Source organism: Achroia grisella, unplaced genomic scaffold (assembly GCF_030625045.1).
Source record: "Achroia grisella isolate CSIRO2021 unplaced genomic scaffold, CSIRO_AGI_Agris_v1 utg869, whole genome shotgun sequence".
NCBI lineage: Eukaryota > Metazoa > Arthropoda > Insecta > Lepidoptera > Pyralidae > Achroia > Achroia grisella.
This window is the reverse complement of record NW_026713049.1, coordinates 1,601,983-1,627,451: the sequence shown is the minus strand read 5'-3', so window position 1 is coordinate 1,627,451 and position 25,469 is coordinate 1,601,983. Positions and strand designations below refer to the sequence as shown.

The 25,469-nt window shown below is 31.6% G+C and overlaps 1 protein-coding gene across 1 annotated transcript in view; it reads left to right on the top strand.

Moving 5' to 3' along the window:
- Positions 1 to 20,963, top strand: part of LOC131852955 (putative phosphatidate phosphatase) — a 71,163-nt gene extending 50,200 nt beyond the window's left edge. Inside the window, exons 4-6 of the mRNA XM_059203711.1 lie at positions 19,357 to 19,533; positions 20,089 to 20,265; positions 20,651 to 20,963. Coding sequence (XP_059059694.1) covers positions 19,357 to 19,533; positions 20,089 to 20,265; positions 20,651 to 20,767 — 471 coding nt within the window. The 3' untranslated portion in view covers positions 20,768 to 20,963. The remainder of the gene's footprint in view (positions 1 to 19,356; positions 19,534 to 20,088; positions 20,266 to 20,650) is intronic.
- Positions 20,964 to 25,469: the final 4,506 nt, after the last annotated feature.

The following is a 25,469-nucleotide window of genomic DNA, read 5'->3' as shown; positions in this document are numbered from 1 at the left end:
TATACTTTTCATTCCATAGTAAGTACCAAACCACGGTCATGTGCCCTTTCATTCGGTATATCTTTTGTGTAATGTTTTGGATTTATTGTTATCATAACACTTCCATATATAGGTTGTTCACTCATCCGTGTTTTCACTCTGTGGAATATAGAGCATTTTCTGTATACCATTCTGAACTTTATTGAAATGCAATTAAATTCATTCGTTTTAAAGCTGTGTGACAAGCCATTTAGTAGCATCGTGTCACGTCGCCTTTATTTATTTTTTATTTAACAAGAATGATTTGCGAAAATATATTAACGCTTACTGTTGTTATAAATACTTAGTCGAGCTAACTTGGACTGATTATCAATATAATACTCTGTGTTCTTTGTAATTAGAAGCTTTTTTCTTTGCTCTAGATAATGTGGAAATGGTCTTTTGAAATCGTAGTAGAGTGACATCATGAAGCTGCTATCAATACTCGCATCAAGTTTTTTACTAAACGAATGCATTGTCATTCCACTTACATACCCAGACCATTACAATTCAACCCGAGGGACTAGTCTAAATTCAGTTACGTACTTGAGATATTAAAATTAAGCCTGTAATGAATATTGTTAAGAAATGACAAATATCTGTCATATTTAACAAACATTGTGTCCGGTACTTTGAAGTTACGTTGGAATAATAAAGTAATGTTTGACCAATTACAAGTGTCAACATAAAATTGTTATGACAAGTCCATTCTTTTTTTAAATAAGAAAATCTTATCTTAACTTTATGACTTAAGAATGTATATTGCCACAATGATTCGAAACTTAAAAGGTTTTGTCTTTTTTTTTGTATCCAGCAATTCGGACTGCCATTAAGCTATTATTAAAGAAATTTTTAAATATGGAATAACTGTAATAAACCCTGGTTCGCATATTAAAATGTTTTATTTGAATATGGAATACCTAGATACATTTTTTACGCCTAAATTTATTCCATGTGAAGCATATAAGAGTATTTTTGGAACGTCGTTTATTACAAAAGTATTTTGGATTTAAAAACACGTAGAACAAATTGTTGGACATGGCAAGATTTACGGTCTTACTTACTTTTACGAGCAGAACTTTAATTTTGGGCGTTCATGTTATTTCTAATAGGAGTCATCATCTGTAATACTGAACGGTAACCACACGCCATAAAATTATAAACAAACTTTAAGAAAAAATAAACTAAATCGTGTAAGTTGCCACTAAAAATTTATAGTGTTTCTAAATGGTTTCCATTCCGTCTTAAATGGTAAATAATCGAGTAGAATGTACTGTTTCTAATTTGTATGTTGTCTACTTATAGCTTAATTAGTTTTACACGTCGTCGTCTGCTTGACAGGATAAATTGTTATTATCCATGTAGAGCGGGCTTTTAACAATCTTTTTTATTTATACGTATTACAAGTTCTAGTGCAGTTAGGTTTGAAGGAACTATAATCAGTGACAAGATATCAATACGCACTATGTTCTACTAAAAACATTGAGAATTAATGTAATTAATTTTTATGTTGTTGGAATGGCAGAAAAGACGGCACATGATGGTAAGTGGTAACCGGCTTATGGATGATAATGGAATGGTACACCCGCCTGCGCTAATACTTTAAACTGGCGGAGCACCAATGGAGGATGATAACATGATCATGAAGTCAAGTTAGTTAGCCCATTTATCACGACGGTTTCCAGGGGAAACCACGTGGAGGTCAAACTGACATGCTACTTTGCTACCAGTGGAGTTATTAGTCCACATTACTAACAATTGCCTTCCTTCTAGCGGCAACAGTCGTCTATATACATGAACGTACACCTAATACATCACGTCATCATTTAGGGTCTGAAAGACACACGTGACACCAGTGTTGTTTCAGGCGTCCATAGGTTATAGTAACCATTTACCATCAGATGGGCCGTATGCTTGTTTGCCACCATCGTATTATAAAAAAAAATTAACTCCCGCGATACCAGTAATGCGTCGCCATTCCTCTAAAATGTAATCTATATAAGTCAAGTTTATAATATTGTAATTTCATTTCATTCAAAAGAGTATTCTGAGCTAAGAGATTTTAATATACATAAAGACAATGAAAGCTTATCAAAACATTACAGAATTAGCGAAGATATTGCATAATATTTCTGTGTACGATAAAAATTTAAATCTAATTAAGAAGTTTATTTGTGATTACAAATACTAATTGTCTTGTTATAGAAACAACTATAGGTAATTTGTACTGCTAACTCGATATTTTTATCAAGTCAAATGTCACACGTCGCCTGATATTATTATTTTGAATATTTCTGTAGATAATGTATAATCATTATATACTAGGCATGTAGCGTTGCTTTAAACTGTAAGGGTCATCCATAAATTGAGCCAAATAAAGGGACAGAGATCGACAAAGTGTGACATAGTGTGACAAAGAAGTTTCCTAAATTTGTCATTCATTTAAAAATCTAATATAATATCTATGCATTAATTAACATACAAACTGACAGACTAAAATATGGAAATAGTTCTGTACCAAATTGCTCCACTCTTTAAACAGAGTACATGTTTATACACACATGGACTCTGTTTAAAGAGTGTTAATTTAGTATATGTAAATTTATTGTATATGCATGTACAATTATAAATAAATAAATACATTTATTTGATTGGTTGAACTATTAATGAAAACAGTTCTAAATTCAGAGTATTCGCCTTCACACTAGGTAGAGAGGAGTCTTACAAATCTCTTGTCACAGAGAACAACTGTGACAAGGAAGGAATCACGATATTCATGTGACGTGCTTTATGGATACCTCCTAAGTGATTAAAATTTATTGCCCAAATAATATGGTAAAGATGGTGACACACAGTTAAAAGCAACATACGGACAGGCGGACAGCTCCACTTTTATATTAATTAGAGATATTTATTACGTGACAGAAGACACGGATGGAACACAGTTGGTCAATGTTATCTTTTTTTTTTAATTAGTGTATGAGAGATAATCGTTGTATTTTAACCGCACGGATAGTCGCAGTATTCAAACATTTGTATTCATGAGTATTTTATATATGTACATTTTTTTCTATATATATTAGGTAGGTATGTAAAATGTATATAAATATTATTATAACTTGTTTAATCCACTTCATTTTGGACTGAAAAGTATAAGTTTTATAGGTCTATTGTATTAGAAATGCAAAATTAATTTTGTAAAAAATTGTGACGATGGTTTTTTTTAGATAAACTGATTGATATAAACTTGATACTGATTTCAAAATTTTGACACTTATCTCTTTATAAGTTATTGTGACTTTTAATAAGTCATTGCTCATTAAAAATCATAATAAAATATATTATAGATACGAAGTTCACCAGTTTATCTAATAATCAATATATTTACAAGATTAAATATATCTGAACCCGGCACGTCGTACCCTAACTATTTTGTTTGTTAAAACTATAAATGAAACACAAAATTTTAATTAAAGTTTATCACAGTACACTATTGAAGACCGCACCAAAATCGACTAAACCATTTCTGAGTTAACATCACAAATATTTGCATTTGTGATGTTAGCTTAGAAATGGTTTAGTCGATTTTGGTGCAAAATATAGTCAAAATTGTTTTTTGGACAATTATTGTTGTTTTGGATTTGATTAAATATAGTTTAGTAAATGGTAGTTTTTCTGATTTATTTCTCAGTTATTTTTTTTCTTATGATAATTTAATGGTGCACCCGCCTGCGCTGACGTTTTACACTGGCAGGGCACCAGTGGAGAATGATAAGATGACCATGAGGTCTAGTCAGTTAGCTCATCGTGGTAAATTTACCGTGAATTTATCACTATGGTTACCAGAGGGAACCGCCTGGTATGATACATTGCAAGCAATGGCATTATTAATCCACATTACTTACAACCCCTTTCCCCCTTATGCATAGATAGTTCACCTACAGCGACGATATTATCTTTGTACCAAAATGTTGTATGGCCCAAGTAATTGACTATCTCGTGATCAACACACAGGGTCGTTGATCTGTCGGATTTATAGCATCGTCGCATTAGCGGTGCGTTCAAACGACCAATTAGTGCTATCTATACAGTGACGATTGGAACGCCATGTGAACGCAGCACTGTTGTAGACCATAAGCAGAAGCGATTAATCGCAGTCAGATAATTGCATTTGTTAGTAAGTTGCAAGTTATTTAGACTTCAAAAGTAACTATTGACGTCTAAATAACTTACAACTTACTACATATAGAATTTCAATGATATATTCAGTATTTATATACTTATTGTAAACAAAACATTCCTTATTTAAAGAATATTTGATTCACATAATGAAGAAAACACTGTAATAACAGAAGCAGAGTGGAACAGAGGTGAGGACCAGGCTAATGTACACCTCAAATTTGTATCTCTATTAATGAAACTATTTATATGCAAGACGACACAATGCAGTCACTCTAGCCGTGACGCAACACCAGTACATTAAAGCCTATTTACTATTAAAATTATAAATCTAAAATTAGAAAAGATATTTACATGTTTGATGTTATCGTTTGTACAGTAACTCTAACTTGTCCAATTCCAAATTGGTGTAGGATAGTAGGTTCGTAACGTAAAATTCATTCATTGATATTTTCATTTAATATTTATAATTACGGTTTTAGAAATCAATATTATAACTAGATAGCTTTCTTGTTTCAACACGATTTTGGTAAAGCATTTTGTCGTCGAAACAAACAAAACAACACAGTGAAAGTCGCTTGCTCTTGTAACTTATAACGAACACTTCGTTAATTGGATTTGTTTTGTAACATGACTTTGTAATTGAATCAAATCGAAAACTAATGTAAGATACGTCACGCGGAGTTATTCCTGATTTATAAATCTGTAGTCCACTAGTGATGGTTTTATTACACGATCCCTATCTCTAAATTGCTTTTGATATTATTCATTCCTCATAATAATTGATAAAGAGAGTTCCTTGTCGCCCATTAATATTCTAAGAAAAATCACTCAATAGCTACTATTACTATACTATACTAACTATTGACCTCTGTTAAATCTATACATATAAATAAAATTGATTGTCTGTTTGTAATATTGAAATAACCGTTTTTTACTACATGCATATGAATATAAATACGTACGTATTTGGTGTATGTACCGTACGTAAATACGGGACATACACCAAAATAACATTTTTTACAATTTTTGTCTGTCTGTTTGTTAATCTCTGAAATGGCTGGACTGGTTTTGACGGGACATTTTTTGGCAGGTAGCTGATGTAATAAGGAGTTAAGTTACTCCTTTTTTTTGTTGGCTACTTTTATTTTAGAAAAAATCTTTTATTTTAAAAAATAATGTTAAATTCGCTAACGAAGTTAACGAAGTCGCGGAAACAGCTAGTATTATAATAAATTTCTAACCTACCATCTTGAAGTATTCATTGAATTAGAATTTGTAACATCACAAGAAAATTTCATATTTATACAGTAATTGGAATACATGGGAAAAAGTAAAATAAAAATTCATTTTACTAAGCATTTTGTTATATTAATTTTGTTTCAAACTTCGTCTATATGGTTACATATATGTATTTTATAGAATTTTGTTGGGAGAAATTATTTTGTTATATCAATTTCTTCACGAAACGTATTATACTCACCATTAACGTTACTTTATCGTTTAAATAGTAATAGGTATCTATAGAATGTATGCATTGTATAATGATTGATCAGTCCAGAAGTCTATCCCCAAACTATTTAATGTATTTCGCACAATACATTGCTGACAGCCGCTTCCTGACCATATCGTAATGCGTGACAACATTTTCATTATCATCCAAAATAATTTATTACTTTCTGCTATTCCCGTTCTATTTCAACACAATCAATTACACGCCAATAACATCTGAATAGTGTACACCCCTCTCTTTCACGCGGTGGCCCCAAAATAACGTCCCGTTTAATTAAAAGTTATGACCCATCGATATTGCCCTCACAAACAAATACAAAAGATGCTCTATGGGTAATAATTCCTTGATTTGTTGTGTGGCACTGGCTTACCTACCAGTTACCAGGATAAGGAGATACGTGAATGTATTTTAATCCTTCAGTGTTACGAATATTGTTGGGATCAATCGTTTCTGGTGAGTGTGTAACAATGGTCCTATCCACATGAATGAATACCGAGTCTATGTGTGTCTCTCTCTTTTGTAAAGAAGTGTCACGGTAGGTTAGGGATTAGCAGGCTCAAGGTGAAATTGTTCAGCGTTGTTTTTTTACCATATATCAATGTAAGATTGTCATTCTGTTTGTTGTATTGTTAAAAGCTTATCTATATCATTTGAGATTACTTTTTTGTGCACAATACCTATTTGAGATAGGCAAAGTGAAGAGAAACGGAATGTTTGCCCATGTGATGATGACGTACAATAAAATACAAGTAAAGAATAGACAAATGTAGTCAGATTAGTAGGCGAATACGTATACGTACCAAGAATTAACCACAATGATTTTTCCAGCTCTTCACAACACCCTTCACCATCGCCAATATATGTAAAGTAATATTGTACATATTGAATGATATGATATATAAGATTGTCTTGAAAATAATAATGTATTCAGTAGTTTAATATGCATATTTAATGGATTTTTATTATTTTAAGGAAATCAAGGGACTTTTATTAGAATTAAACTTTATTACGAGTACTATCGGCGTGGGTTATGGTCCTCATTTATTTCAACCGCGATTTTGCAAAGTTAGTTCAGTGAGAAAAGTTACGATGGCACGACATTTTAGTCCTCAATAATGACAACGTATTTTATGATTGCCGCCTATGGATCTCGTCTGTTCTCATCTCTGGGCTGGAGCACCACAATATTAGTTATTTCCATTTGACCGTATTCTGAAACGAGCAGCTATAATTATTGGTAATCAACGTCTTTGTGACAGACTTGACCCATTGGCTTTGCGGAGAAACATTGCATGTCTGTGTATTTTCTGCCGCATATATCACGCAGTTTGGTTTGAGGAGTTATTCTGAACTCTAAGTACTGAATTTCACCATCGCACTACCCACCAGAAACTAGAATCCTGATCATCCGGATGAGTAGCGGTTCTTCACCGCATATTTTCAAAAAACTATTAAGAAACCATGCACGACCACATTGTGGAATCACCTTCCAGCTATGGTATTTCCGAAACGATGCGATATTGAAACCTTCAAGAAAAGAGCTTATTCCTTCTTAAAAGACCCGCCACGTACTTGCTATTCCCCTTTTGTTGCAAATACTCATGAGCGGCGATTACCATAAGTGAGACGCTGGCTCGTTTATCCCTATGCTATAAAAATGGTGCCATTCACATTATATTTTGATAGGCCACTTACCATCAGACGGGGGCCATCAGCTTGTTTGCCATTTCAGCTAAAAAGAGTCAACATTTCGACTCTGTTCCGAGAACCATAAGCACTCAACTCGACTAAAGGTTATAACAGGATATTCGATCTCACTTAAAGAGTTGGTAATTCGACACCCAATTCAAATTAAAACAAAGCCCTTCCTCTGCAGCTGAGCCATCTTGAGTTATTGTACTTATTGTATAAGCAATGAAAGACAATTGAACTTTATTGAACGCTGACCGGAATATGTTAAATAATTTTAATTGTGTAGTGTGAGTTTTTCAATTGGATCATAATCCGATAATTTAGTGATTAACAAATATATAACATACAACTGTAGGATTATATACAACGTGCGTAAGCGATAACCATTCAACATATATGCTGTAACAAACCTAAGGTTAATACCTTGGTTATTTTTTTAGTTAGAATGCTGATTTTGAATGGTATCATATACATTTACGGTTTTATTAATCTCGGTTAGTCATATAAATAATAGTATAAAATAATAATAACACTGGACACTTCTCATAACAGCATATAGTCCTGGTGCTAAATAACAGAGTGATAGAAATAATTAATTCTTTTGCAATCATACTCCATCGTGCAAGGAATCGAACCCGCGACCATCGGTGTGCAAAACCACTAGACCACCGAGATCGTCAAATATGTTTTAGAACATTTGCTATATTTGTGCTATGTTTACAATCGACCGGTCACACCTACACACACTAATGGCGTATATTAACAACCAGGGTTGCCAACATTAAAACACTTAGTCTCGTACGAGAAAATAAAAATCATATATAATCTTGTACCTTACCACTCAATTATATGCTCAATTATTAATTAAATGCTCTTGTTCTATAGATGGGTGCAATAAAATTTATTTTATAATAAACTAGTTACCCGCCATGCTTCGCATTTAACATTCTCTTGAATTAGTTTAAAAGGATTAATGAACAGACAGCGAAAGCGACTTCATTTCATAAAGATATGTTGCTATTTATGACCCAAACATGTTATTCTTATTACTTTTATGGGTTCAAATAAATTCTTTATTTTCTCTCGTACAAACTTGTACAAAGTTGCAAATGTCCTGGTACGGATGGCCAAAAATCTCATATTTGTACGAGGATCCTCCTACGGTTGGCATCCCTGTTCACGGCTGTCGTTTATGCATTAGTTGACACTGCGTTACTAATTGGGCGTTACGAGGGAAGGCGTTAGGACATCACGCTGTTTACTTTAATTGTTTGCAGTAAAGGATTGAAGAAAGCTAACGGGAGTTAACTTTGTCTATTACCTATTGTAATGGTTAACATAACCGTGAAACAATACCCGGGTCTTAATTATTTAACGTGTTTGTTTTCTAACAATTCTTAATTCGAACCGATTAAATTTGTTTTGTATATTCAGTTGGTTGAAAGGTAAGGCAGTGAAATTATAGGATAAGAGGCATCTGCTTCTTCCTTATTTCATTCATTTGGGATCGGCATAATATATTTTTCTTTATAATCATTACTAGTGATCCAGTCAAGATTGTCGGAAATAATCAGTAAAAAATATCAATTGAATAAATGTTCTACAAATAGCTAATGTTTCTAAATAATCTGTATTATATTCTAAGTTTATGAGGTCAGTCTTCTATTCATCCATGTTCATAGTCTAGTATCTTATTATGTATTCTCTTTCTTGCCTTATCATCTTTCACACAGTCCATCCATATCTTTTTCAAGCTTCCTCTACATTTTTAAACATCCTTATTAATTTGTAATAATTTCTTTAAAATATTCCGTACATTCCTACGCATTACATATCCAAACCATGACAGACAATTAATAACGGTGGATGGTAACCGTCACTTATATACAGAAACAGAATTCTGGACTTCTCATCATATAACGTCCGTATACCACTCAATCGTTGCAGAATAGCAATTGCAGGACAAACAAAGCTGGTTTGGTACTATAACATAAAATTTATGTGTATCCTTGGTGATATACATATTTCTAAAAATATGTCAACCTAAGTATATGGCATCATTTATAGCCCTAAAAAGGTTGTCAAACAATACAGCCAAGCAAATATTGTCTGTCCGATGTTTGTACGTATTCACAGCCATTTCAGGTGCTTACAATGAACAAACATGCTGACAGTTCTACCACCAGTATCGAAATTTGGAGCTAATACACATAACGTGGTTTATAATATATTGAAAGTAGTAAAGCACTACAAGAGGTATTCAATGCTAAAGAATTTCGGGAGACATTTTATTGTAAATATTTTTATAAAATATTATTATTAAATATTTTTTATGTTTATTGTGTATTTAATAAAATACACAATAAACATAAAAATTACTCCGGTGGATCATGTACTAGTTTTTAGTGTCCTCTTAGTTGTAGTGTCCTCGGACGTTCTGAATGTCTTTAAGCAGCGTTCATGGTTTAAATTTTTAAAATTCTGTTTTTTAAATTATATTTTAAGTACTTTAATTTCATTTCACCTATTTTCACCACGTATTAATTTAACTATATTACTGTGTCCTGCCTAAAACTGATCCTGTATTCTTATCTTCAAATCATGGTTGTTTAAATTTGGGATTACTCTATATACAAATGGATACAAATCTGCATTGCACGGCGACGTAACCGCGGCTGTTGGAAGATGAAGCTGTGCGAAACCGCTACACCATCGATATAGTGATCACATTGAAGCTATTCACGACAATGTCGCAAAGTAAGGTAAAATCCCTTTTACTTTGCAACACGAAACCTATTAAGATAGTCCTCAGAACAGGTAAGACCTATTCTGAGGCTTGTTACATACTACATAACTAATATACTATATATGTATATGTGATTGAATACGACTCATTGTTGAATGGAACGTGTTCGTTCGGACAAACAATGACACGTGGTATTCCGAACCAAAACACCGAGATTGTACAGCCAAAATATTATTTTGTTTCTTATTACGGACCTTTTTGGGGCGATCGTGATGCAATGCTACCTACGCCGCGTGATGACTACATAGGATTGTTCAACATTATTATTATTTTGGTACTGAATTCTGACTTCGGAGTGATTTATTTTTACCTATCACATATTTACCGAGATAGAACTTTGTTTTTTTATTGGATGATAATGGAATGATGCACCCGCCTGCGCTAACGGTTTACGCTGGAGGGGCAACAATGGAGGATGATAAGATGAGCATGAAGTCAGGTTCGTTAGACCATCGTGATAAATTCATTAAGAATTTAGCGGGATGGTTTCCAGGGGAACCGCGTGGAGGTCAACCTGACATGCTAGCAATGAGATCATCAATCCACATCACTAACAATCCCCTTTTCCCCAATAGAACTTTGTTAGAAATCGACTAATTGCGTATTACCTCATTTTCATCTATTTCAGCAGCCAACAAGAAGCTTGCTCTATGAGATGTGTTTCAGTTAAATGAGATCATCAATCCACATCACTGATAGAAGAAATCGGCTAATTGGGTATTACCTCATTTTCATCTATTTCAGAAAAGAAGCTTTACAAAATAAAGATTGATAAAAGGCAGTGAAATTACAAAATAAGAGGCATAATATTTTAGACCTGTGGAGTGGCAACCAGTGGTGTCACGACATCAGCTAACACCGTGATATCCGTAGTGCTATACATATTTAGGGGACGGTTACCGCTTACCATTGGAGGGCCACCAGGTTATTTGCCATTTCAATTGAAAAAAATACTCTGAGGGGGAAAATTATACCAAATGTTTCTTTTCACGTAACTTTGGTCTAAATATATTATAAAAAGTAATTAATTAATGTGATTAACCATTTGGTTATTAACATTATATCAATTAGGTTATATATTTTTGGGCGTCTAATTATATTAAAATTTGATTTAAAAGGAAGATTTCATTCAATTAGTATATTTACATTCGCTATAATTTAACTACAATAGACTATTACAAGACTTTTTAGAGCAGTGACGCAAATATATATAACGATCACGTGTTCCTTATGAATGAATGAAAAAAAATATGGCTAATTAGCTATTAAATCACGTTTTATGATATGGACGTGACTATTTGTCTATTGTTTTTCTAAAGGTTTACCAAGCGGTCTTTTTGATCTTACCAAAATATGGGTAGGTATATATATAATATAGCGAATATAGGCAAGGCCGGTAGGTCGTCAGCTTAGGGGCTATACATGAAGTTTACTTTTATAGTTGGCAATATTTTTAAGATTTTTGTTAATGTTTCCAATTTTGTGTTCTAATACATATTATTATTCGATTTTCAAATGTGACACCACGATGTTTTAATTTAGCGGTGGTCTCTTATTTTGCCATTTCAGTAAAGTATATATATCGAGTATTCATTACGTTTTAATATCTAAAGGTATTCGTGATTTCTTTAGTATGGCCGGGATATTAAGTATCTGATAAGGCGTGTAAATAAGCACTACATGCGGGAACTTTACCAGACCTACAGGGTGTCCGTTCATAAACTTGTATATAGTCTCTGACTGCGCGGCAAAAAACAACCAAAAGTAAGGTATCCACTGACCTGCAATCCAATTCAGAGCAATGAAAGGACAATGCACACATCGGGTCCAGGTAGAAGATGAGATGGCGGGAAAACGGAGACAGATTGTCTCCGTTTTGCGGAATATAACGACAGTTACTCGCGAAATAGTTTGTATTAACAGTAAACACAAACGATAGAGTAATCTTCCTGAACTGTTCGTAACCCATGTAGGTATAGTTAAAATTATTTAATCTAGAAAAGCGGAGCACAAAAATATCGGTCCTAATCATATTTTAATAATAAAAACAAACGGCGGGCGTATATACTCTTTTTATGTCCCCTTTATTAGTGTCCAGTTATATTTTTCAGAGCTACAGTGCGTGTTTTGACCAGAATATTCTGCCAATACGTGATCGATAGGTCATATGTACATTTACATGAAGTCTATCAGTCAAGTAAACTTCAAATATGTAGAAATTAAATTAAAATCTGTACGGACTATCTTATAGCCACTTTGCTATGTGTACCAACAAACACAAAGTGTGTAAAAACAAACTCAATTTCATATTTATAATAATTTAGTTATTATATAAATAAAGATTCCTTCTATAACGATTTATACCCAATGTTGATATTGGAAAATAGATTTGTATCCCAATATTGTCTGGCAACAGCCTGTATACTGCTGTTTAAATAAATCTACATAATTGCATGATGCATACGAATTACAATAATAGTACGCGAGTTACAATGGAGCTGTTAATTTTATTTTTAAAACCTTACCACGACGTTGTTTGTAAGAACTACGATTTCTCTGGAAAACAGTAGACAATTATTTCTATGTTTATTAATTCAGCTCAGTATTCAAAATTATACTATAGTTTTCTACTGTGACGTATATAAGTACATGTTACATAGAAATCTAAAGTGAGCAAGTGAAAGCTGTTAAAGTTTTTTATTTCCATAAATAGAGATACGCCAACTTGCTACGATATGACTGGAAACATTTTCCTTAATCGATATATTCTCTAGGTAGAGTTATGTTGAATTGATGAAAATGAAATGGTGCACCTGTCCGAGCTGACGGTATACACTGGCGGAGTACCAGTGGAGGATGATAAGATGAACATGAGTCAGGTCAGTCAGCCCATCGTGAGATAGTCACCAGGAATTTACCACCTTATCATTGAGAGGTATGAAAAATAGATGTTGACCGAATCTTAAACCTACACGATATGCACACAAAATTTTATAAAAATCGTTAAAGCTGTTTAGGAGGAGTTTGTACATTACACAAGAATTTTATATATTAGATACTGGTATTACTTTCCTTTGGCCTTTTTTCTTTTATAAATTGGCAACACCATAATGTAACATTTTCATTAAACATTTCTACGTGTAAATATATGGCGGGGCCTACATTGTATAATTTCTTTCTCACGAAGTATATGTATCTCACCTATTATTTACGACGGCCGTAAGCGTATTATGTCAAAACTTTACTATTTGTATGCAATATTCCGCACCTTGTTGATCCTGTAATTGCATTTATGTCAGACGTAGGAACTCGTTCCTGAGTCCAATACATTATAAGTACAAGACATTGTCAGTATGTGTAGGTACACTAAAATACAAAAGCTGTAATAAATATTAATTTTCTTTTTCAATATCTTTTTTAATATTTTTTTATCTATTTATTGTTATAATAAAATTATACTTTTTTTTATTTAATTTAAACATGATTACAACTAAATGTTATCTTCTGGTTATAATGTTTTTGTGTGTATATTGTAATATATCTACATTAATTTAACATGTATGTGATGATTCCTTTTCTAATTGTTAGGGTTTTTCTTCATAAATAGTAGGTTTATATAACAAAGTCAGAAATTGTTATATATGCTACCTATTTCACCAGATCTTGTTACCAAAAACCTACATTATACTTTATACCTTGTTAATTTGTAATATGACATCCAATAAACATAGTTTTTAGTGTCGATATTAAATAATTTTAATCTCATGACTTACATTTATTTTATTTATAATTAATGTTTAGTATTTTCGAATAGTTTGTGTTTGAACAATCATATCATTCTTTTTATATGATACAAGAATATTGTTTTTAAAATAAAGTCAGCCAATTTTATGCCTATACTTCTTTGCACAATAAGCATTCCAAATACTTGCATATAGCGATAGAATCAGATAAAATAATATTAACTAGTAATGACTTATTTTTTAATATCTTATATTTAGTTTAATTTAAAGAATAAATTTTATGCTTTTTAGTTATATAAATTGATGTTGTATTTTTTTTCAAAGATATTAAATCAATTCTCTCAGGATACTCGTATATCTATCGCGAATTTCAATTCGATGTAATGATAGCGTATTGCAATATATCATGAAAACGCACGAACATTTGGCTTACGGCGTCGATTTGCTATGGAGTCACTCGTTTTATACGATTTACGATAACGATTTTGCTATCAATTGTAAGTTAATATAAATCTCAGTTACATATGTGTTGCCACGTTGTTATTGCACAATATATTCGTGGGATAATTTCACTGTATTTTAAGTTATCATTTGATAACAATATTATCATTATTAAATTTATTACAATATATTGTTAAATAATACTTAATATTGGTAGTCGAATTTACACTACTGTATATGACAAAGATGATATTTCCATAATTACATTTTTTACTAGTAATATTGTTATTATTAACACATTTGTACATTTAAACAATTATTATTTGACAGTCAAGTGCACTTCTGTTTTGTCCAAAGAACTAAGGTATCATGCCTCCTAACATCGTAATCACTGTTATACCTCAACAAACGTATAAATGAGACTAGTACAAACAATACATACATATGACTTCGTGCAAAGTTCATCTCGCTAAAATGCATTGCTGTGCATTCAGCATCCATTAAGTAAGTATTTTTGTAATGATAATCTCAAAAATAAGAAATCCACGTAACCAAGGATAATGCATTTAATTGTCGTGATTCATTTACCTTCGGTGTTAAACCTTTTCAATCTACAAACGATTATCCGACAGAAAATACACAATTGAATCGATGAAATAAAAAGGCAATTCGAGTTCATGACCGCATTTTTTTACTTTTCTTCGATTCTCGCTCGTACAGCCGTGAACAAAGCTTATTTAAATGTACGCATGGCATAGAATGTAAACTAAGTCGTTTCACATAATTACACTGGCGGTTGACCACCGTGCTGGTCACGACGTGGTAAATGGTGTTATTGTTCTAAAAACATTACAAGAATCAGTTTAGTTACAGCGTCGAATATTAATTGAATAGTGTTTCAACTGTATTCTATGTATTCACATTCAGAATTCATATGAAATCAACAAAAATATTTACACGCGCTAAAAGGAAACCTATACTATAAGGCTGTAGAGTTCTTTTAAGTAAGTAATCTGTAGTAGGTACTACACGTCTCATGTGTAAATTTACCCTTTTGTATTTGATATCCCAATAAGGTTGTAGGTTATTAATCATCGGGCTTCGATCATTAGTAGTCGACTAAAAAAAAAATGTTAAACGAAAACCAAGAAATAATCCTGTGGAACGATATGATGTGATGTGGCGGGACAAGAACTGAAGGCGGTGACCATTTATTTTAAATTAGAAAGTATTATATATGAATGTGGATGGTTATTATAGCAGAGGAAGGCTGAAAAAGAGATGGATGGACTGCTTGTAAGATGACTTGGCATGATTGGAAGAAAAAACATTACGCCGAGTCCAAATGGAAGGTATAAGGAAGAAGCACGTGGTGATGAGTGAAACCACGGAGCACATGTAATGCGGTATGCCAATACAGATTTTTAAAATTAAAAATATCTATAAGATCCGACAAAGTGTTTTCATTACACAGGAAGAGAAGATTAAAGGCGGTCACTCCAATGGTTAACAACTGGATTAGGCGTCGACATTATGCGGACTTTGATAAATGTTTCTTCACGGCTCGTCTTAAAAGCCCGATATTATTATAGTAGTAAAATGCATGTTGGGAGTGCATTCCATCAATTTCGAGACGGTGGTGTTAGCCGGGGGGCGTTTATTAAATCGAGTCTATATTTAAATTAGTTATTACACCCTCATAAATCGTTAACTGCTGACAATTTTCTGGAGACCGATCGCTCAGGAATAATGATGTAAATGTCAGCGTTTACTGCCGTGGAGAAAGGGAAAGTACATAATTGACTAGCACAGACATACTCACTGTTCGTGATATACTGCAATTGGAACTACGATATTCTTGTTCCATAATCTAGACTAACAAGAAGGCAAATAACAAGTTTATGTATCATATCTCATCGCGTAGCATATATATCATAGACGTAGTTATAATATTATAGTAGATATAATTTAAACTATTAGTTATTTTTAAAATGTAGGACAAATGAAAACTACAATAGATATTAAAATTAAACAAATTATGCTATTCATTACGCTCAGCTATTATTTTGCTCGTTTCAATTCACTTTCGTATTAAAAGCTAATTTTGTTTGTACAATTGTATTGAAAAATGTGACGATAAAAACGAGTCTGGATACAAAAAAGTAATAACGAATCATTGTCACTTATCTGACTAATATTATTCCTGGTATATATCTTACAATCAATGCCTGGTCCTTAGGTTTACAATTAAAGTAGGACGGAGACTAAAAATCAAATGCTACTTCGTATATCAATCCACGGAATAGTTGAACTAGTATTAATTATATTCCGTTATGTTAGTAACACTATTTGTTTTCTTTTCTTTTACTAACGATTACCGTCGTCTAATTAACACTATATATTATACGTATATGAAAACCTATATTTTATTGTTATGTACCTATAATATAAAGTGTTCATTATAAAGTTATAATGTGTTAGTGTAAATAGTGCTAATTTTGCGTGTATGTGGGAGGATTGACCTAGATAAAAAATACTTTCACGTTGGCATTTTATGTATTTTATATTATCTTGCGTAAAATATAAACTATTCAAAAAGTTCTGGCAATACAGACTATATAATTAAACCCCACGGCCATTCTGCTGTTACAATATTCTCCTCGTTTCCATAATCACTAAATTACTTGTGCTTTAGTATGCAAAACTCGAAAAATAAATACTTCACCAGATCATGAGTGCATGTCGTTAAGACCAATTTCGCCAGTTTATTATTAATTATAGGGTTGTCACTACCCAATAAAAACATTATGATTTTATTGGTTGGTGGCTTTGTATGGGTATAAACTACGTGAATTGTATAAACATATCAAATTTTCTTTTTATGAATTTTTCAATTAAATTAATATTTTTTTATATATTGATTTTGTTAACCTTTTGTTAGTCGTCATTTTTACATTCTTCTAACATTTCTAATACATACCTTGTCCTATAATTACCAACACAATAAAAAGAGAAGATCGAACCAAATAGTTGTAGCGTTTCTGTAGTGATGAGTTAAGTTGTAGTCACAATGATGGATTTCTAATAGTTTCTACAAATAAAAGAAAAATTTTGATATATGTATGTATGCCATTTATCAATATGGTTACTAGTATTTAAAATTATATTAAATCTATTACAGTCACATCAGTATCCTATTATATTACTTAGTACATTATATTACTGTACGCATATTATAAGTTACCTACATATCCTAATAGCCGGTTCGTGACAACCCTATTCAATGGGAAACCGGTTGCATTGAGTGAACGGGTCAATTTGATCGAATGATTGATGCGAAAACTTGAAGCGAAAAAATATTACACGCACCCTGTTATTATTGTATCGAGATAGTAAACAAAATTTTATGTCTCAAATAATTATATGCTCAATATCATGTTTTCTATACTAAATATTAGTATAGAAAACATGATATTAAGCATATAATTATTAAATAAAGAGTGAGATCGGATTTTGTTACGGCAAAAGTGTACTCCAGGGACATAGCAACGTTTTGAGATTGTTTTCATACATTTCTCTAATTATTAGTGACATTGGCTATATATGTACATGTTATGTTAATATACCATATACATACAAAGCTCAGAAAGTTATAAACACTCGGGCGAATCCAAGGTGAGAACCTTGTATTAGTATTTTATTATTTTTTGCGTTTTACTCTTAGTTTGTATCCATGCAAAATCTTATGATGATACATGATTCTTATCTAAACTGGCTTCCGAAATTGATTGAGAGTCATAAAAATAACGTTATCAGTGTGAATAAAATAAATAGTCGAACGGTTTTGTTATATTTGTTTTTATTTAATACTTATCGTCATTTTATATCAAAACACAAATTACAAATTGTAGGTATTTTATAGCATTATGATAAGGGTTTTATAACACTGGCACATATATTAGTAACATGTGGTGTGTTCTAAAAACCTAATTTATTGAAAATAACTGATAATAATATAAACGCTGATTCTGTTTTCAGAGAATGCATTAATTCTGTTGCATGTTGCATATAATCAGACACATGGTTATACTTGAATGTTCTTAAAAGCAACTGTTAATATTAAATGACATGTAATTATTTAGCGTAGCATGTCGACACACTTTACGTTACAGTTGAATAACGAGATGTGAAAGATTTTAAAAAGATATGAGAAAGATTTAAGAGTATGGCACCGAATAAAAATCGCGTTCATTGTATTGCACCTGTCCAATTAAATACGAGTAGCGAGAGAAATGATTTGGATCGCACTGAGCTCTCCTACTGAATATATGTAAATCAAAGGTCGTCGTTTTAGTCTTCCTGTTACACTATATTCTTTTTCAAAATCGTAATGTCATTGATATGGTTGTCGCTAATAGTATAGTTAATGTCAAGATTTTTTTTTCGCAAGGTTCAGATGTTATAATTTTTGCAATACATGCTTATAATTTTCAATATATAATATTATTATATTTATCTGATATATGTATTCATATCACATAGAATGTAATTATATTTATGTTAATTTAGTATTTACTCGTGTGTTTGTTTATAATACTTTATTATAATATAATAAAAAATATTTTTTATGATACGTAATGTCAGTAATCGTCAGACAAATTACGAGCAGTCTGTCAGTTTCACGTTACCGGATAATAGGCTCCTCTTACCATATTGGAAAAATGAATAAAGAATTGAATCTTCTGCCAAATAAGGATTGGATAGCGGTACCTGAAAATGGAATTGATTTTTATGTTACTTTATTGAAATTAAGGTCTTTATTGATACACAATGAAATGAAATTGACAAATCTGATTCTGGTCAATGACACAATCCCAGCATATTTTCAGGGATAACTAGACATTTTAAAATAGAACATATTTACAGATAAGTAAGGCATTAATTTAATAATAATTAATTTACAGGTGTGTAAACCAAGCATCGATTGCACCCTACCAGAGAATAAGTGGCGCTATATCCAGAACTTTACGTGCCTCAACGCCCTCAACCCCGAGCACGGCGGCAAGCTCTTGAAAGAAATGCGTCTGTCGTTCCCCAGTGGACACTCTTCATTTTCTGCGTACACCATGCTTTATTTCTCTGTAAGTTACTATTGCAAATATATATGTTTTTTAATATAAACATATCTATTTTTTTCTGATAGACTTTGGAAGTCCTTGTCTCTACTAGAAGAATATAATCTACATTTTATAGTCGAAGCTGACAATAACCTTTTCGTTATTAAATTAGTAATATTTCTTCTTTAATTATAATTTGAACCACCTGATTGGAAAGGGGTAACCGTCATCTATATACATGAGCAATAACATAGGCATCACACAAAACATTGTAACAACTGTGGTACTTCATGTATTGCTATTGCTCAGGACTAGTTTTATTACCTGAGTTGTTACGCATCCCTGTAACCGTAACCGGCTTGTTGGGTTTAGAATAAAATAACTTTATATTTATAAAACATTTTTTTTACTCTCAAAATTGTAAATAAGATATATTTTGTAACGTGAGCATCTCCTGGAAGAGGGTTTCTGATAACGAGACAGTAGACAGTATCTGTATGTCCTAAAATGTTATATTGTTTACCGAATACCGTTTTAAGATACTGTAAGAAAATACTTGTAAGTCTTAAACGTTTTCAGATGTATCTCCAGAAGCGCATGACGTGGCGCGGCTCGAAACTTATCCGGCCCGGCCTCCAATTCGTTCTGATGATGCTGGCGTGGTATACAATTATGACAAGGGTGTCCGACTACAAACACCATTGGAGTGATGTCTTCGCCGGAGCCCTCATTGGCCTTGTTTTTGCCGTTGTTGTGGTTAGTAATCTCTTGATAAATAAAGTGCTGAATGGTTTTAGTGGTAATTTTATAATAGGCTAGCTATCCACTTTGAGTTTATAGAAGTGTAATTAATGAAATTTTATTTATAATTATATAATTACTTGTAAAGTAAATAAAAGATAAAATAGCTATTTAATACTAACAGATTTTTTTAAGTGATTACGTAATTTATTATTCTCCTTAGTTGAAACAAAAATCAATTCTAAAAGTATTGTCGATATCTGACTAAGATATCGACAATACTATAAGTTAAGTTATGTAACATTGTGATACCGTCACAGTAGAAATTTATAAACAAAACCAAACATGAAATCGATCGAAGGCAATATTATTAGGTAAAAGTAACTTACTATATTTACAGTTCTCATTCGTGTCTGACTTACGGAAGGCGCCTCACACCAGACAGAACCTGAACCATTTGGATTCAGAAATGCACACCACCAACGGCACCCGGCACCCCAACAGGGTGCAAGTCTGACAACCAACACCCCCCAGCTCGCAGTCGGTCAGTGACGACGAGCCATGACCCGATATCCCCCATATATCATGGATCTCACATGAATATATAATCAAGTAAGAATCGAATTGATCTTACGAACTGACATTGTAGTGGAGTGCGTGAAACCGAATCAAATTGATTAATATGGGTTCTCTTATTGGATATTTTCTATAATCGGATATTTTAACTACTTGTCAAGTAGCTGTTAAAAGACTAAACATAGTTATTTCGTAATTTATTGATAATTGTTTTTTTTTGTGTCTTATTAAAATATTATAGCTGTTTATGTATTAAGTGTAGTAATTTACATATCTAGGTCTGAATTTGTCTGTTTGCATTTACTTTGTATGAAAGGTGTTGAAGAATTTATATACAGCTCAAGTTGTCTGTTATATCTATAATGAGGAACATTAGTTAATTTCAATTTTCATAACTTAATATATTATTCCAATGTCTATTACATCACGCATATATTTTTACAAAGTTTAACTATAATCTCATAGAGTTGAAAAAATATGAAGTATAAAATGTCCACTTACTGATTTATTTTTAATAAAAGAACCATTTCTCTATATGGTAAATACCTGGAAATTCTTACTATTTTATTGAAGCAGTGAATACGACATTATTAGATTTATAACGTAAATAATCACAATTAAAAGTCAACTTTTAATATAAAAGTTGATATCTCAAAAAAATAATACAATTTGTATTAAGCTATTGATTTCATATTTGTACAAGTAACTACGGTTTTATGGTAAAAATTATATTGCTATTTTAGCATTCAGGAAATAAGTATATATAATAATTAAATTACATATTTTAATAACTAACGTAAATATGAACATAGTACAATTTTGATCTAGTTTAAATGATATTATATATCTATTATCACTTATTAATGAAAAACCATCCCCGTTACCTTTCCTTTATGTTGATTAGCCCTTAGTTTCTTAGGCCGTCTGTACACGTGTAATTTTTCAGTTGGAAAATTACAATGTTTTACTTACAATAGTAACTACGGTTGCAAAATTGGTTGTAAATTAATTACGTCAGTCTAACTTCGAGATGTAAAGCAACCTTTGGGATACTAAATAAATGATAATATAAATTAACTATTTTTTTAAAAATAGTATAAGTCAATTAATGTATTAGAAGCTAACAAATATTCTTATAAAGTACATAAACGGCAATATTCTTGCATTAATAAAGAATACAACAAGGCATAATCCAAAATGATATCATAAATTATAAAATATTTACCTTTAATGCATTTAGTTTTAATATAGAATGTCGTTTAGAATGCTCGTTAGTTCCTTTTGGATCTGAATATTTTTAATGTTCCATTTGTTTGTATGTATATAGTTTTAATTTCACATAGTTGTATTTGTGTACATTGAGCCTTTTCATATTCAAGTGTAATTTCTAAGTTAAATTATTCGAATGTTAGCTTTTAACATCAAAGGCTATATATACTATATTTTATTGGTTATTTGTAAAGCCCATTAGTGTGGGTTAAACATAGTTTATATAATAGCTGCTTTTACCCACCATTTGCAAAGTCGAGCCGCTTCTATTATATGTTCTACGGTAGAAGAATTGGACACCGCAATTACTCTTTCTAAATGCTTTTTTTTTGTGATGGGCATGGAGTACAAAATTTCTGATTTTATTTTGACTTTAGACACAGTATATGCATAGCTTCTATGTGAAAATAATTTTATCGATTAATCGGCATTCGATTGTTCTTGAAATTAATTGAGCAATACACCAAAATAACACTGAAACAAATAGTTGGAATAATTATTTATAATAATTTTGTCTCTTAAAAGCGCATCGCAATCGAACGGCACTTCTAACCGCTTTCACACACAAATTATTATCAACCATAAGATATTTATTTGCACACGGGAAGATATCTGCTTCTTCCTTATCCCATTTATTTGTAATCGGCGTAACATGTTTTTCTCTTCCATTCATCCGTGTTCACAGTCATCTTGTTATTCCCTTTCTTACATATCATCTTTCATACGGTCTATCTATCTCTTTTTCGGCCTACCTCTGCCCTCATAACCGTACACATTCATATGTAACATCTTTCTTAAAATATTGTCTTCATTTCTAAGCATTAGTTGCAGATGGGAAGATATTATTATATTATTCTCTTAAATATATATGCTACAATTAGTGTTCGAAGGCGTGTCTTCTCGAGAAAACTATCTCGCAACAAAGATTCTTTACTATTTGGACAGTTATATATATCATTAGGAGGCGGCATATCTTTGCATAATTAGAATCGTTTACTAATTACACATAAGTTGTATTTCATATACCCTTATAGCATAATAGTTAGTCTTGCTTTGCAAGTTCAAAGTTCAAATCCCAGTGTGTACCAATGAATTTTTAATTTAGGTGTATTTATATGCTGGGATATGTGCAAAATATGGATGTCTATAAAATTCATACATTTCTTTAGTGTTAAATGAAATGTATGGGATTTATAAACGCCTCTAGCTGACCCATCGGGTATAAGTGATTGTGCTGATTTATATAAGTTTTTTATATATGCATGTAGAGTATGAAATACTGGCAGCCAAATTGCTTCAAATGAGGTCCTGGCTTCAAGTTTTGCTAGATCCACTTAAAAACTAACAGATGAGTTAAAAGTTTCATTTTATAAGAGACTAAATAATTATTTATTTTGTATATTCCAAATTTTGTCGAATTAAAGATTTGTAATGCATCCGAAGCCGGGACGGTTCGCTAGTTAAATTATAAATTGTTCTATAGATGCAAGTAAATAGTAATTTTGGTATGAATGTAGTACCTAAATCAGCTTAGCAGACTGCAAGCCTGTGAAGCGTGTATTTTAATTCTGTGATAAAATATTGTAAATACAAATTGTAGTTTTATATAGAGAGTAACTTATATCTGTTAATACTAAGATGAATTGTCTAGATGAATACATACATATTATACATAGAAAACATAGGTGCTAGTTAAGTGTAAGATATATCTGTGTATTCAAATATTTTAACATTTTTATATTATTTCTAGGCAGTCAGAAAGCTAATTTGGGTTTTAAGCTAATTAATAGTATTTAAACAGTAAAATATTTGTCAAGAAACTTATTGAAGTTGAAATACAATGAAATTTCTGAATAATTCATGGAATTTTCAAATGTGATTTTGATTAAGAATTATTTTCATATTTCGACTAGATTTTACTTAGATTTAGAAATACCTAATATAACTATATTTGTGCTTGGTATACACTGCATATGCTATTCTTGTAAAGATATTCTTAGAGATATCAAATAGTAAATTATCCAGTACAGAATTAATAGTAAAGGGTATACCGAGTCAGTAGGTAGTCATATTCATTGGCACTAAACTATTTTCATGGAAGAATACCTGTGGAAATATGAAAATATTTATGTTAATCACATGACCGCACAATTGTAGGGCGGTTTTTTTTATTTCCACTTATGGCTAATGGCCAGACGAATAGCCAGAACCAGAAAAAATAAAAATAAATCTTATTTCTTGAATTTGATTGGTTTTATAAATACTATAATATATTTTACTATTTACATTGTATATACCTATAGGTGTATATAAGTATATTTATGTATTTTCCGATCTAGATAGTCTAGTTCGTTATTGGGAATAGAAGATTTATCTTTTTCTTTAGTCGTACCGATCTTGTTAAATGTGTAGGTACGAGTAAAATTACAATAAGAGAAAAGAAATTCATATACGACGGTTGTTAAAATTGGAACGAAAATGAGGTTTATTTATTATATTTATGTAAATAAGTTTGTTATTTTAAATGCGGCAAACATTGTCACTTTAGGTACATAATAAAATTTTTACTTCCTTATTAGCTGTTAGAAATTTTGGAAGCTTTAGTTGTAAATTTATATTTTAATGTATTTTAGGAAACGTGCATTTAAATTAGTTAATGTTATTTCATGATGAGATGTTTGTACAAATTTATTTGAAAGTATATAACACCCAGTAATAAGTGAAATTATAGTAAAAATATTATTTTTTAATAAATGATCATGCAATGGTACATCCGCTTCCGTTAACGGTATACGCTGGCGGCGCATCAGTGAAGGATGATGTACATGAAGTTAGGTCGATGGTTTCCAGGGAAAAGGACCACGTGGAGGTCGACCTAACAAAGTAAATTGTTAGCAATGGGGTCAATATTGCACATAACTAACAATCTTCCACCCAGTAAAGTGTTAATTTTACCTATTTTAATTAAGAAAATATAAATTAGTTCGTTAATTAATTTAATTAGATGCACGTAGTCAAAAGTTAAAGGCTTGAAGTGCACTGTCCCTTGAATTGCGCTGTATGGCATCTATATTTATTTACTTATTTATAAAGTGGTTAAAAATGCATAATAAAGATTGTTCATAATGATTTCATTTTATTTTACCCCTTTATCACTTTAACATATGTACGAGATATTTTATCTGTGGCCATTGTAAATGACTTGGTATGGACACAGGGCTTCATTGATGATAATGGTATAATATGTGATGCACCCTCCTTCTACAATGGTATATGCTAGCGGGGAAGCAGTAGAGGGTGATAGCATGTAGACGAAGTCATATCAGTCTACTTAAATAAGTATATTTACCAGAAACTAAATACGATAGTTCCAA